This window comes from Hyphopichia burtonii (genome assembly GCF_001661395.1).
Source record: "Hyphopichia burtonii NRRL Y-1933 unplaced genomic scaffold HYPBUscaffold_1, whole genome shotgun sequence".
NCBI lineage: Eukaryota > Fungi > Ascomycota > Pichiomycetes > Serinales > Debaryomycetaceae > Hyphopichia > Hyphopichia burtonii.
The window spans coordinates 215,809-229,433 of NW_017963728.1; the positions used below are offsets into that span (position 1 = coordinate 215,809).

Consider the following 13,625-nt stretch of genomic DNA (forward strand, 5'->3'; position numbering starts at 1 on the left):
AAAACACAACTGTGGTGGTGGTGGTGGTTACTCACAATGTTGCTCCTACTAAAAGTAGCCTGTTCCAGTTTTGCACAGGTGCATGACGCATCGAGGTGAGTAATCGCTGGCTCTTTGTAATCAGGATTGATTTCGGTCAATGCCTCGATTGGTTATGGTAACCGCGAAGGAAGGAAGTGTGGGATCCCCCACCACTTCCGAGGGTGGGTCCACTTGAGAAAGGTGTGGTGGTGTGGGCCACTGCGAGCTTGCACGTGATCCGCGCTGATATTCTTCTTCCCTACACGTGTAAGCGGACAATGTGGATCCCCGGTTCGCAATATTTAGTAGCCTCGTGCCAGTGGTTGGCGGAATAGGTTTTTGCTACTGTGGATTTAGTTTTTCTACAGTGTGTTTCACTCCGATTTTTGTTTATTTTTGTTTGAAAAATTGTATGGGAAATTGTAAGAGAAGAAAAGAAGCAAATGGAAAGAGAAAAAATTTTATGGCCCCCTCCGATGTTGGGTTGAATGGGAGTGAAAATTTGGGTCCAAAGGACCGACGCCTTCAGAGTAATCTGTAAACCCCACTAGTTCTTCAAGCTCGATTAATTTAAGTATCGTAATGAAAAGTAGTAACGGGATATACCTACATCGTTTACTACCCACGATGGGGTTGAAGAATCTCTTTCGATTAGTGTTATTGCAGTTATTAATAAAACAAAATTCGCTTTCTCGCTGATGAGATGAGACAGCGTGGGCGCTAATTTTGCAATATTTCCTCGAAGCTCAATGAGTAACCGTTCATTTCAGTTTTGAAAGAGTTTTCACATTAGTATAAACCGTTTGCCTTTTCCACGTTGCTGTAAGATACCTTGTGTAGCGAGATAATTTAATTAGGGCTGTTCTCGTCAGTTCTTAAGTCGTTTTTTTTACTGACTTGGTGATGTTCGTGTTGATTATTTAACACAAACTTTTTATCCCGCTTAACCTTGAAGAATATTATCTATTAAAGAACAGATAGCCTTTTTACATGGCTTCGAGAATTGAGTCTAGAGAATTTGATCTAGACCGTTGATTCTCGACAAAATGACTGCCTAGGTAACAACAACCCAGGCTATCAACAAGCAATTAAAATGAATTAAAAACCTGGTCTATCAAAAAAATAGGGCCAACAACTAAATAGTTAAGCAAAATAAAAAGTAAAAATAAATAGTAAAAATAAAAAAGGGCTTATGGGAGAGTTTAGATCCAGCCCGGGGACTGAACAGCCTTCCCACGCTCCTTCCCACGCTCCCTCCCACGCACGTACCCTCACTCATTTCTACAGAAGATCAGGCACCGGACGCTGGAAATTACTTGAACTTGCGCGCATTCTGTTGGTTTTGCCAGGGTCGCTGGGCCCACCGTGGAAAAAACTGCTGTCAAATTTTTAGCGAGAACTAAAAAAACATCGGTGCGAATGGTAATTTGAGAACAAAATTTGTCAAAGTGAAAAATTTTCACTTTTTATCTGATTTTCCAAAGCTTCATTGCCCACGTCTAGAACTACTCAATTGAAGCCATGTTCTGTTTTGTTATGTTCTATCATGTTCGGTTCTGCTATGATATGGGCTGTTATTTTAGTCGGATTGACAGATCACATGATCGGCGTATCCACCGCCGGCAGTAAATCAGCTCATTAACCTCCCGAAAAAGGAAAAGGATTACCATAGCGGTTCCGGTTCCCAAAAAAAAAAAAAAAAAAAGAGCCATACACCAGTATTAAAGAAAAACAAAAAAAAAAGTAAGTAAAAGAGCTCTCTATAGAACCAACAGATTTATGATTTTCCTCACACCACGCGCAAACTTCAAAGCATTAATAGACAATTATTGCCCTAACTTAATCTATAATTATTAGCGAATAATCTTAAGTTGGGTAAGAATTGACTTTCAGGATTTTAGACAAAGATTTATGACTTAAAGGCACAAAAAAAGGTCGAAAAAAAATTTTTCACTTCTGAAACAATTACTCCACTCTCAAATTTGTAGTGTAATATTATGGCGATGATTATGCTGTAATAATGCTGTAATAATCGAGTAAGAGGGGAGAATACTTCGGTCTGGGTAAGAACAAAGGTCTTTGGATCAATCTTTCAATTAGGTATTATTTCAATTTAATTGACTCCACTCCCAACCTGACTGATTACCGACCTCGAAGAACTTTGAATGGCCCCCGCTACACCAATAAACCAATTCCTCCAATCTCTTACAAGAATTGGGGTATTCCCCCATCGTAACCCCACCAATTTAGCGATGGAGCCCATTAGCATTTGGCATCAATTTCCCACTTTTACCAAACAAAGTCGAATAGCCAGACAAGACAGTACCAGAACAATAGAAAATCTCCATGTTTTCAGAAAAAAAAAAAAAATAAAATACAAAAAAGAAAGATACAATCCCAATTCTGGATCAAAAATAAAAGACCCTTTCTTTCCTGAACCATTCTGCTCTGTGAGTTGCTGCTTTGAAACCAGCTGTACCGACCATGGATTTGCGACCGGAAGTCACACGAGTCGCACACAAAACTTTGTCCTGTTAATAAAGAGTTTCGCGGAGATGAGAACTTTATCTGATCCGAAACATCGTTATATTACTCACAGAGAACGAAAAAAAAAAAAAAAAAAAAACCGTGTAATTATGACTCCTCTCTATTGCGTAACACGGAACTATGGAATCCTCTTATCTTGATAACCACTATTAATGAGTCAATTATTGCGACATCCTGGGTTAACGATGAGCAGTATTGAGTGATTGTGAAACCAAGCTAGACTTCCATTTCTTCCAGTAAACAAACCTTATCTTGTTTCCCATGATACTGCGAGGCGAGTCTGGTTTACATAGTAACTTCTAAGGTACCTCAGTAACCCACGCATTTCTAGAAGTTTCTGGTTTGATCTAATATGAAAATTTTTTCTTCTATTTGTTTTTGTTATTTTTGGAGAAGCTTTTTTTTTTTTTTTTTTGTATTGTCGCCCTCATCTCTCAGATAAAATTCATCGCGCTTGCTATTTCGCAGGGATCACAGTTTTTTACTCAAACGAGCCAGTGTCTCTCCGTTCTAATCTAGGGTGAATCATGTTTGACGCTCCTTTGGTTATTCTAAGTATGAGCTCATCATATGCTTAATGTTAATGTCAACAGTATTACATTGCTTCTTTAATATTGTTTCTGAGACAAAACTGCTCGTGTTTCCTGTAAATAATTGCGAAACCTTGGTAAAAACGGAGTATAACTTGCTTTGGCTCGAGCCCTCATTGGGAATATACTTAAAAAAGAGGAGACAAAAAAAATTTTCACATTGTTGGCAGCCTTCATCTCGTTGGTTGTCTTTCCTCATAGCTTGTTGCTTTCACTACGTATTTCCAATCACTGTAAATTCTTAGACAATACAAATCATTAACAATTCATTTGTGAATTGACTTTAACAAGGAAATGGATTTTTGATTGTAAAACTACAATGCACATGTGGCGGGTGGAGTTTCTGAGTATATGTCTCCTGAAATAAGAGGGCTTTACCTAACTGGATCAAAAAAAAAAAAATTGTTCTTGATAGCAATATAGAAAAAAAAAAAAGATTCACAATTGAAAATAGTGTATGGGGCACATTAAGAGGAGTAGATTTTAAGCGAGGTTATACTTATATTTCCACCAGGTTTTATAGTTTCTTTGTGGTCAATTACATTAGCTTGTAAGTAATGGGCCGGTACAGGGGGACTTAACGGTATTCTTCTTCGAGCATTGCACCAATCCCTTTGAAGTACTGAAAAAATTCTTTCAAGCTTTTCCGATTCAACTTTGTATTCGCTTTCAATTCAATTGTTAGAGTTGTATGAATTTTTGTAAACCGTTTAGCACTAGGTAACCCTAATCCATATGAATAAATAAAGGATGACGATGCCCGAGGCATGGATCCCGCCGTTGCTACAATTATTGACTCCGAATAATTTCATTTCATTTTATGTCATTTCATTTGTTTTTTTTTTTTGCTTCTAGCATTTTTTTTTTTCGCAACGGCTGTTTGTTTTTGTCTCAGATTTTTGATAAATCTCCTGTGCAACACACGATGTGGCCAATTAACCGTTAACTGTATTTCTAGTAATTCAATAATTCAATGATCCATCGTTTATGTTTAGAGAATTTTGTAGATGTAGTCGATGGTCTGGTGGTGCTTTAAACAGTGTCCACTGGTTTGCTGATGGCTAGAAATCGATTTTGGTGATTTTTTGCTAGGATAGGTGCAATAGGTCTTTAAAAAATGTTAATTCGGTAAATTTTGTTAATTTTTTTGAGAAAATTGAAAAAAATGATTTTTTTGGAAGAAAATAATATTTTTTCGGTATAATTATTCAACTACGTCACTATCATTATAAATGATTTACAATTACTAATGAATTCCTGTTTCTTCATATCAGCGTATTGAGATTGCGGTGTGAGTGGCAGCCGACTTCTTCAAAAGCTTTCAGTCATGGATTGTGCTCAGATAGTTAATGATTTCTATATATTGTCATTTATAACACCCACACGCCTATTACGAGTCGTCCTTAGAAGATCAACTGGACAGCGGGATCTTTGGCAATACCCGAACTGGCTACAAGAATGAAAGACGATGAGGTGTTTACACTGTAGTATCAAATGTTTAGGCATGTAGTTTCTAAGTTTAGGAATGCGAACGCAGGAAAACGTTTAATTCTTGTTTTATTCGTGTGATTTTACCCATTAAGCATAGATAAACTCTTCATCTGTATAAGTTATCCTCGTAACAATCGTATATTAGTTGACGATGAAGTTAAATATAATTCACTCATAATATTTATCACTGATTGGAAATTCTTTGGGAATAGTAATGATACCGTTTGATTCTTTCAATTTGAATTGAACCACTTTCAATAACAGATAAACTAAATCAAGAGTTGGAGTTGGAACATTTAATTTATGAGCCACTCTTGATAAATTACCAACAATGACTTCTAATTCGATCGGATTACCCTTTTTAACATCAATTAGCATTGAAGGTTGATACCAATCTCCATCATCGGAATGAACCATTGTATTAATGATATCATCGGGAAGAATAACACCATCAGCTTTAGCCACTTGTTTAATTTCTCTCATGATTGGAATTGAAATTGATTCCATCCCACCAGAAAGTAACAATCTTCCAGTATCAATTCCAGTTAACGCAGCCACAGAATTTAAAGAAGCATTATAAACTAATTTTCTATATCTAGTTTCTTTAGTATTTGAATTATAAACCGAACTATTCTTATCATTATTATAGATTGAAATGAACTCTTTTGTTTTAGATTCTTGAAATTCTTTTGATAAATTCGGATTATCGAAAAACCCAATTGTTGTTTTATCCGGTTGAATATGAGTTATAGTTCCATTATTGTTATGAGAACCAATCATTGAAACTCCTGAAATCACCACATTCTCCGGGTATTTTTCAATAAATGGAGTTCCTAAATCAAACCCATTTTGCATTAAAATAATACTTGTTTTGGCCGGGGTTATAACTGGAGTTATTAATTCATGTAATGGGGTAATATCAGGAAGATTCTTGGTTGTTATAACAACAAAGTCATATTCAATTTTTCTCGCTGCTTCAATTGATGGGAAAATATTGGCTGGTTTCCAATTCTTAATTTCTCCATAGTCACAAGAAGTTATTTGCCAACCCTTTTGTAAAACTTTTTCATAATCACGACGAACAACTACTGATAAATTGGATTTACCAGTATAATCAATACCATAGGCAACTATAGCACCTACACCTCCAGTCCCAATAACCAAAACGTTAGTCATATTAGTTAGCTAAGGTTATATAATAGACATACGCGTACATACATACATATATATATATATATATCTGAATCAATCGCGGAATTTGGCGGCTACCATTTTTAAATTTCCGCAATTCTTTATCTAAACCAGTTTATACTTGTACCTTAGTTTTTTCAAATTCATCAAATTAGAGGAAATATCATTAAACCATTTATTAATGAATACGATCATTATCAAATTAAACGTTGGTATCCCAATCATTAAACCAACCAAGACATTTTTGTCAATTTGACTAAACCAATACCATAGATTTATGATTAATAACCCGTTTATAATATTAATCATATTAAATAAATCACTTTTAATTAGAATATTTATAATTGTAAGTATTTGTGATAATAAGATAATCAACTGAATTAATTTAGATACTCTAATTTCATATTTTCTCTTAAGAAGTAAATTAATATACACGCTGACGGGGAACTCAATCAATATAGAATAGCATAATACCTTGTTATATAACTGATGATTAGCATCATTCAATTGATACAAATTATGAATCAATTGATTCTGATCATCGATATCAATAGGTTCGGTTTCTGGTGGGTGCAATATTCTCTGATCGAGCTTACGTAAACGGGACATCACTTAAAAAGAGAATTGGAAAAGGAGAGAAAAAAAAGAGAAGAAAGAAAAGAGAGAAGAAAGAGAAGAAAAAAAGGTACGGATTTCAAGAATGGCTGTGCTTAAAGAAAAGACAGAGGAAAAAAATGACAAACAAAAAAGAAGACAATAAAATGGGATGATTAGATCAATCGATCGAGGTAAGTCGCTAGTCACAGTAAGCAGTCAGTAAGTTGCCAGTCAGTAACGCCAGCCAGTAGGGCCAGTAAGCAAGTGAGCTCAGGTATGTTCGTAAAGGAGTAAGAAATGCACTACGAGGCGGATATCCAGAGGGTGGCAACCTTAGGCTCCTTCTTCCCCAACTGTATAATCTAATTAAAAAAAAAATTGACATGATAATAGTACGGCATCTTTTGTTCAAAGTTGGTTGTAATTGGATATCACTATTCTTTTCGTTAGTATCCTAACCTAATTCAGCAGTGCATCTACCATTTTGATTTCTAGACGATTTGCAAAAGTGAGAAAATCGGTTAAATTAGTTAGTTTTACAGTGGAATTCGGTTCTTTTTCAGTTACTTTTTTACTTTTATTAGACTTTTTTTTTTCTTTTTCTTCGTCTTTTTCCTCTTGTTTTTTTTTTTCGTCGCGTATTTCGGCGTGGCTACACGACCCTCCACCGATTGTTCCTTTTTTTTGATTCTATTTCTGGTTCTGAATCTGATGCTCAATCTGATTTTGTTTCTTATTGGCAGAACACCTCGATGGCCCTTCGACTAGCTGACTAGTGGTCGGAAGCATGTAATAAGACACAACAATACCTTCGGTATTGGTATTGTTCATCTATACAAAGAAGTATTTATATCTAGGTAAACAAAGAGTGAGAAGAAAAAAAAAAATAAAGAAAGAAAGAGAGGTAAAAAAAAAAAAAAAACAAAACAAAAACTAAAAAAAACACAAAAAAGACTTTACAACACTCGCTAAAATTTAAATCCTTTTCTTTTTTATAATCCTTTTGTTTTGGCCTGATTTTTAGATTTTTATTAGTTTCTCTTTCTCTTCTTCTTCTTTTCTTCTTCTTTATAGGATACCCATACCACTCGTTTGTTGTTTAACTTAAACCTCAAGACCCTCCTCTTCTATCCATCAACATTTAACGACAGCCTACCCTCGAACCATCTCCATCAAGCAATAAGAGATAATTGATCATTTTTATATACCCTTGTATTCGACAAAATCTTTTATCATCTACTCGTTCCATTGATTAATCTATAATCTGTCCATTCGTTCTTTAAAAACCTACTTTCATTCATTCTTTAATTAGCCGCCCATCCACTTTAACTGTTTATCCATTCTTTTTCATTCGACCCCCTATGTATCAATAATGTATTTCAATATCAACTTGACTTGTGCGGTTCTTATCTTATCATACATTAATAATGTTAATGGTGATTGGTTTGGTAATAACCAAGATTCCTCTTCCGAATCTTTGAATAACATTTTTGATCAACTGGCCCAAAAAAATCCTTTCCAACCTCCTTCTTCTACTTTGCAAAGTGATTCAGTTACTCCTTCCACCAAACCAACTAGTTCTTCATCTGCTAGTTCAACCGGTACCCCAACCGGTACCCCAACCACTACTGGCTCCACCGAATCACCAAGTAATGGGTTTAATAATTTCTTTGGTAGTATTTTTGGTCAATCAGATGGTAAATCTAGTTCAACTACACCAGAATCAACTCAAGAAACTACCTCAGATTCTTCAACCCAACCAACCGCTGAACAAACCAATGAAGCTACCTCTTCCACTAATACTCAACAATCTACTTCTTCTACTAAGAAAGATACCCCAGATTCCACCTCTTCAACTAAAGAAGATACTTCTTCTACTGAAGCAAAACCAACTTCAACCTCAAAGGGTTCAGGTAAATTAGCTTCCTCTTCGAAAAAGAATGAAAACCCTGAGTCCGATTCTGCTACCACCACCACTTCTTCTTCGGCTGATACTACTTCTAGTACTCCTACTTCTTCTAGTACTTCTAAAAGTAATATCTTTGATTTCTTAAACTTTGGTGATTCTTCCTCATCCTCATCCACTACTCCTTCTGCCTCATCCACTACTCCTTCTGCCTCGTCCACTTCCTTGGCTGAACCTTCAACTGCAGAGCTTGATTCTTCTAGTCCCACTCCAAGTCCTACTCCAAGTTCGACTAGTGAAACTCCAAGTCCTACTCCAAGCTCTACCTCTAGTACTTCAAATAATGAAGCTACTTCAGAATCCACCACTGCTTCCCCTTCAGATTCAGATTCAACTACTTCCTCAACTGATTCCTCAACCGATTCCACCTCTTCATCTTCAAATGATTTCCTTGGTATCAGTATTCCAAATCCTTTTGAGAAATCTTCCTCCTCTTCTGAAACTGCTTCTCCTTCAGTTTCTGATCCAGCTTCTTCAACTTCATCACCCTCGCCTTTAGCTTCTGCATCAGCCGCCTCTGAATCTATTGCTTCAGCTTCTGCTGCTTCCTTAACTGGTTCTTCATTCTTAAGCCCAGCCTCTTCCTATATCTCAAGTTCACCTTCTGGTTCTGATTCTTTCGCTGAGGCCACCGAAACTGCATTGAGTGGTTCTTCAACTGGTTCTTTTGTAAGTGGTTCTTCAGACTCTTATGCTAGTCCAACTATTTCATCTTATTCATCATATGGTACCAGTAGTCCTTATGCTAGTTCAACTTCTGAATTACCAACTGGTTTAGTCAGTAGTGGTTCTCAAACTGGTTATTATTCTGGTTCTTCCTTTGTTACTGGTTCTACTTTACCTTCTGATTATAGTTCTTTATTATCATCCGAACTTGCTACTGATTCATTTTCTAGCCCTTCACCATCAGGATCTTTTGCTAGTCCATCACCATCAGGATCTTTTGCCAGTCCCTCACCATCAGGATCTTTTGCCAGTCCATCACCATCAGGATCTTTTGCCAGTCCCTCTCCATCAGGATCTTTTGCTCCCCTTATCAGTGCTTCTGCTGAGTCTTTGAATGAATCATCCACTATTGATTCCTCCGCATCTTTATTATCTGCCTCTGCAGTTTCTTCTGTTAATGCTTCTGAAACTTCAGCTTTAGCTTCTGACTCACTTGCCTCTTCAACCATTGCTTCTGAAGAGTCTAGCTCAAGTGCTAATTCTACTTTAGCTACCGCTTCTTTTGCAAGTGAAAGTCTTTTTGAATTTGCAAGCTCCACTGGGTCGGCTTCTGAAACTACTTCCTTATCAGCTACTGAATCAGCTACTCCATCAGCTTCTGATGTTTCAAGCGTTCATGTTTCTTCCGCTAAGTATTATGAATCAACTGCTGAAACATATTCATCAGCTTCTCCATCAAAAGGCTCTTACTCCCCTCAATCTTACGTTACTTCATCAGCTGTTGAATCATCCACCCCTGCAAGCTCTTCTTACGCTTCAATTACATCAGCTCCTTCTAGTTCATCAGTTGAATCAAGCTTTACATCAGAATCAGCTTCTAGTAGCTCCACTACTAAAAATTGGTTACCATCGCAATTAGTGATTGAAGAAACTACCTCAGCAACTCCTTCTAACTCTGGTTCAGAAGTTGTTCAAGCTTCATCAACCACTGACACTGCTACTTCTGGTTTACCAAAAGCAATTAGTCCTGCAACCCCAGCTCCAGATCCAGGTGAAGAATATAAGATTGTTTATATCGGTTTCAAGAAGAGATTGAATTATCCATTCGTTGTTGATCATTACTTATCTTCTGCTCAAATCTTCAACTATTTACCAGATACTTTGGTTGCACCATTTTCTGATGGAACTGATTATAAAGATGTTTCAGTTAAAAGATTAATTCCTTTCACTGCTGATGGTATTGATTATACCATTACTGTTGCTGAAACTTATTTCCCTAAGAACTCTGTTGATGCTTTATCTCAATTCGTCAGCAAAGCTGATTCTCAATTATACAGAAACTCTGATCCTGTCCAACAATCACTTGCTCTTTTAATTGATAGCAGAATACCAATCACTGGTATCGATACTTCAGGTTCTTCAGGCTCTAGCAGTAGTTCAGGTGGCTCCACAAAGAATAATGGTTCAATGGATGGTGCTAATAAACTGGTAAAAAATAAAGGTAAAGTTGCTGGTATTGCAATTGGTGCAGCCGCTGGATGTGGTATTTACATGTCCTTGATGGTCTTATTATTTAAAAGATATAAGAAAAGTCAAGCTATCACCTTACCTCCATCAGATCTGGAAAGTAATGTCGGTATGAATAGTGAAAGATCCACAATTCAATTATCCAGTGGATTTTCTGCAGTATTCAATAGAATTAATGTAAATGATGCCACTTCAGAAGAAGCGAATCGGTCGGCAAATGGATCAGCAAATGGATCGGCCAACGGAAGAAGCGTTCAAATTTCTGAACCGGTTAATGCTTCAAACTCTTTGGGTTGGGCTCATTGAGCTAATTGATTAATTTTTTTTTTTCTTTAGTCTTATAAAAGCTTTGTTTTTTTTTTTTTTCCATTTTTTATTTTTTTTTTTAAAAAAGAAAAAAATTATTGCCTAATAGCATCATTGATGATATGTTAGAAGTTTGCTTTTTATTTTGTTTTAATACCTGACATTGAATTAATTCCAATGATTTGTTAAATGTTATCAAGGTCATAATTTTTTTTTTATTATTGTTAATTTTATAAAAAGAAGAATGAACTTCCCGATGTTTTTTGTTTATTTTTATTTAAAAGTCTGTCATAATTTCGAAGAATTCCCTTTGTCTTTCACTTTTTTTTTGAGTTTTTTCGTTTGACTTCTTCTGTTGTCCCAATTGACTCTCCATAATTCCTAATAAATGGAATTATAACTCCCCTTGTGAATTGTTTTCAAGAAGTATTTTTTCCACGATATGAAAAAAAATTGAATTTAATGATTAGCATACTTATCATTTTGATATTAAGTTACTAAAGGTGCTACAATTGTTGAGTTTAAAAACAAAAGAAAGCAAATAAGATATGACAAAGTTGAAGTACGGAAGATCTAAAAAAAAACTTTAAGAAATCTTCATTATAAATTATTATTATTTTTTCTTCTCTATCATTTATTCCATTATTCGAAAAGTCATTAGTTTTTTCACTACATCGAATTTCATTATTGATTTATCCCTTTTTTTTTTACTTCTTTCACAAGTTTTTGTATTATACCCTATCTCTAGTGAGTTTTTTTACTATTCTTAAAATAAATATTTCCTTTTTCTTTTTTTACAGTAAGGACAATGTAGAAAAGTATCAGGATTGACAAAAAACTAAATTAATTACAGTAGTCTGCATGAGTGAAAACTAACTGATCTCTTCTATATACTTCCATAAATCATCAACAACAATAACAGAATCTTCATCTAAGGTCTCTTCTAACTCATGAATTAATTCTTCTTTGGACTCGAGGTTCTTCTCTAACAAGAAATCATATATAAACTCGATTAAGACCTTTTCTTTTATTCCCAAATATTCTTCTATCAAGTCGCTGATCTTTTCTTTAATTTTGTTTAGTTTATCTTGAGAAAGAGAAGAAACGTCAATAATTCCTGTAAATGTTTTAGATTCGGGACCGTTTGGTTCTAGCACAGCCAGTGGTTCGGGTATCTTTGCGAGTCTAATTGGCTGGCTCACAAGTTCTTCTACTTTGACTTCATCTTCCTCATCGATTTTGTCTTTCTGTTCCTCAATTGATCTCTCTTTATTCCTGAGTCTTAAGTATTCTGAATGGTCAGTATAGTATAATCTCAACCTTGACGTTTTTTCATTTGACGTGACTGAGTTTTCAACACTGAAATCTTCAAAGTTTCGTATCTCTTCAATATATAAAAACTTATTATCAATTAAGTTCTTCTCGTAGTTCTGTAAAGTTGAAAGCTTTTCACTCAATAGTGACTTTTCAGACTGTTCTAATTTTCTAATTTTATCCAATCTTTCTTCATAACGCTTCTCTAATTCTTTTCTATTCTGTTCTTCGAGATATTTTTCATATTCTGCCTCGCTTAATTCTGGCATTTCGTCATTCACCTCCTCAGTGTCATCGATTTTGTCATCTATGTTATCATCATTTGTAGATGCTTCCTTGATACCTTCGAAAATTTGTTTCAATCTGTTTTTAGCCTTTCTTCTTTCAAAATCAATTTCTCTTTTACGACGCTCCTTTTCTATAGTTAAAACTCTCGATCTGAATTTAATTATATTTGATATTGTTTTGGCTTTCATATCCTTTGGAACATCAACCAAGTCAGCTTTATCAACTTTATACGAATCATATGATTGCATAACTTCATCCAAATCTTCAGTTCCACCTTTACTGGCCTCCTCATGGTTTTTTCTGTTATTGATGATTCGTCTGACCTCATTAATTTCCTTCGTTAAATCAACTGTGCTAGTGTCTGACTCCATATAATCTTTTGCAGCTGGATCAAAAGTAACTTCCGAGTTGTGGGATATTTTACTAAATACACCAGATACGTGGTTTGAGAACCAATTTAATGTCCCAATGCTTGAAAATCTCAAATACAAAAACCGGTCATCTATCTGTTCGTTGATTATCATCGTCCACTTATAGCTTGAATTAGGTGCTTTAGATAACAAAATATTAAAACACATTTCCATGGAAGACTTCTTGATGTTAGGTAAATGTTTGATACATACTGTAGTTATTTGTTCTTTTAAATTACGTGGAAGAAATAATTCAATTTTCGTGAAGTATTTCACGATATAATCATCTTGTTCCATATTGTCATTATCAAATCTTGAATCAAACTCTTCAGTATTCTCAACCGAAGAGCCATTTACCAAGCCACTATTAACTGGCTTGCTATTCTGTAATAATCTTACGTTGTTCTGCTGAAGTATCTGGGATATCTTAGAATCTTTAAATATTGGTATCATCACTTTAGATGAATTATCACTAGTGTCATCTCCATTATCAAAGTTTCCTTTAATTTTCGACAAAAGTTTGGAGTTATTCATACACTTGGTGGGATAAGGGCTGACAAAAGTCAACCTTTCTCCTATCTTTATCGACTCGGAATCCATTAATGTAATTATCTTATGGAGCTGATACTCTTCTTTAATTTTTCAGTCGCTCTTTTTGACTCCAGACAAAAAAAAAAAAACATACAAAAACATCGAGATTTTCCTCTTTTC

At 35.2% G+C, this 13,625-nt stretch overlaps 5 protein-coding genes across 5 annotated transcripts; 2 read left to right on the top strand and 3 right to left on the bottom strand.

The window, feature by feature from the left end:
• Positions 1-1,947: 1,947 nt before the first annotated feature.
• HYPBUDRAFT_170192 (uncharacterized protein) lies at positions 1,948-2,988 on the top strand. Its single transcript, XM_020222839.1, has one exon. It carries the CDS (start codon positions 2,187-2,189, stop codon positions 2,706-2,708), a length of 522 nt encoding a protein of 173 aa, XP_020078420.1. The 5' UTR covers positions 1,948-2,186; the 3' UTR covers positions 2,709-2,988.
• A 1,829-nt stretch (positions 2,989-4,817) lies between these two features.
• On the bottom strand, positions 4,818-6,231 carry HYPBUDRAFT_235849 (ketopantoate reductase family protein; the record flags this gene model as incomplete). Its single annotated transcript, XM_020223181.1, has 1 exon — positions 4,818-6,231. Exon 1 carries the CDS (start codon positions 5,823-5,825, stop codon positions 4,818-4,820), a length of 1,008 nt encoding a protein of 335 aa, XP_020078421.1. The 5' UTR covers positions 5,826-6,231.
• Positions 5,946-6,449, bottom strand: HYPBUDRAFT_3337 (uncharacterized protein; the record flags this gene model as incomplete). The annotated part of the gene is made up of 1 exon (XM_020223344.1): positions 5,946-6,449. The coding sequence occupies one exon, from the start codon at positions 6,447-6,449 to the stop codon at positions 5,946-5,948; it is 504 nt and encodes a 167-aa protein (XP_020078422.1).
• An 867-nt stretch (positions 6,450-7,316) lies between these two features.
• MSB2 (Msb2p) lies at positions 7,317-11,339 on the top strand. The gene has a single exon (XM_020222840.1). The coding sequence runs from the start codon at positions 7,810-7,812 to the stop codon at positions 10,900-10,902; it is 3,093 nt and encodes a 1,030-aa protein (XP_020078423.1). The 5' UTR covers positions 7,317-7,809; the 3' UTR covers positions 10,903-11,339.
• A 435-nt stretch (positions 11,340-11,774) lies between these two features.
• Positions 11,775-13,514, bottom strand: HYPBUDRAFT_145777 (uncharacterized protein; the record flags this gene model as incomplete). The annotated part of the gene is made up of 1 exon (XM_020219925.1): positions 11,775-13,514. One exon carries the CDS (start codon positions 13,512-13,514, stop codon positions 11,775-11,777), a length of 1,740 nt encoding a protein of 579 aa, XP_020078424.1.
• Between the last annotated feature and the right edge of the window lie 111 nt (positions 13,515-13,625).

What these genes read in the sequence shown, in the direction of transcription:
- MSB2 (XM_020222840.1), top strand. Translation starts at nt 7,810, where the DNA reads ATGTATTTCAATATCAACTTGACTTGTGCGGTTCTTATCTTATCATAC.
- HYPBUDRAFT_170192 (XM_020222839.1), top strand. Translation starts at nt 2,187, where the DNA reads ATGGCCCCCGCTACACCAATAAACCAATTCCTCCAATCTCTTACAAGA.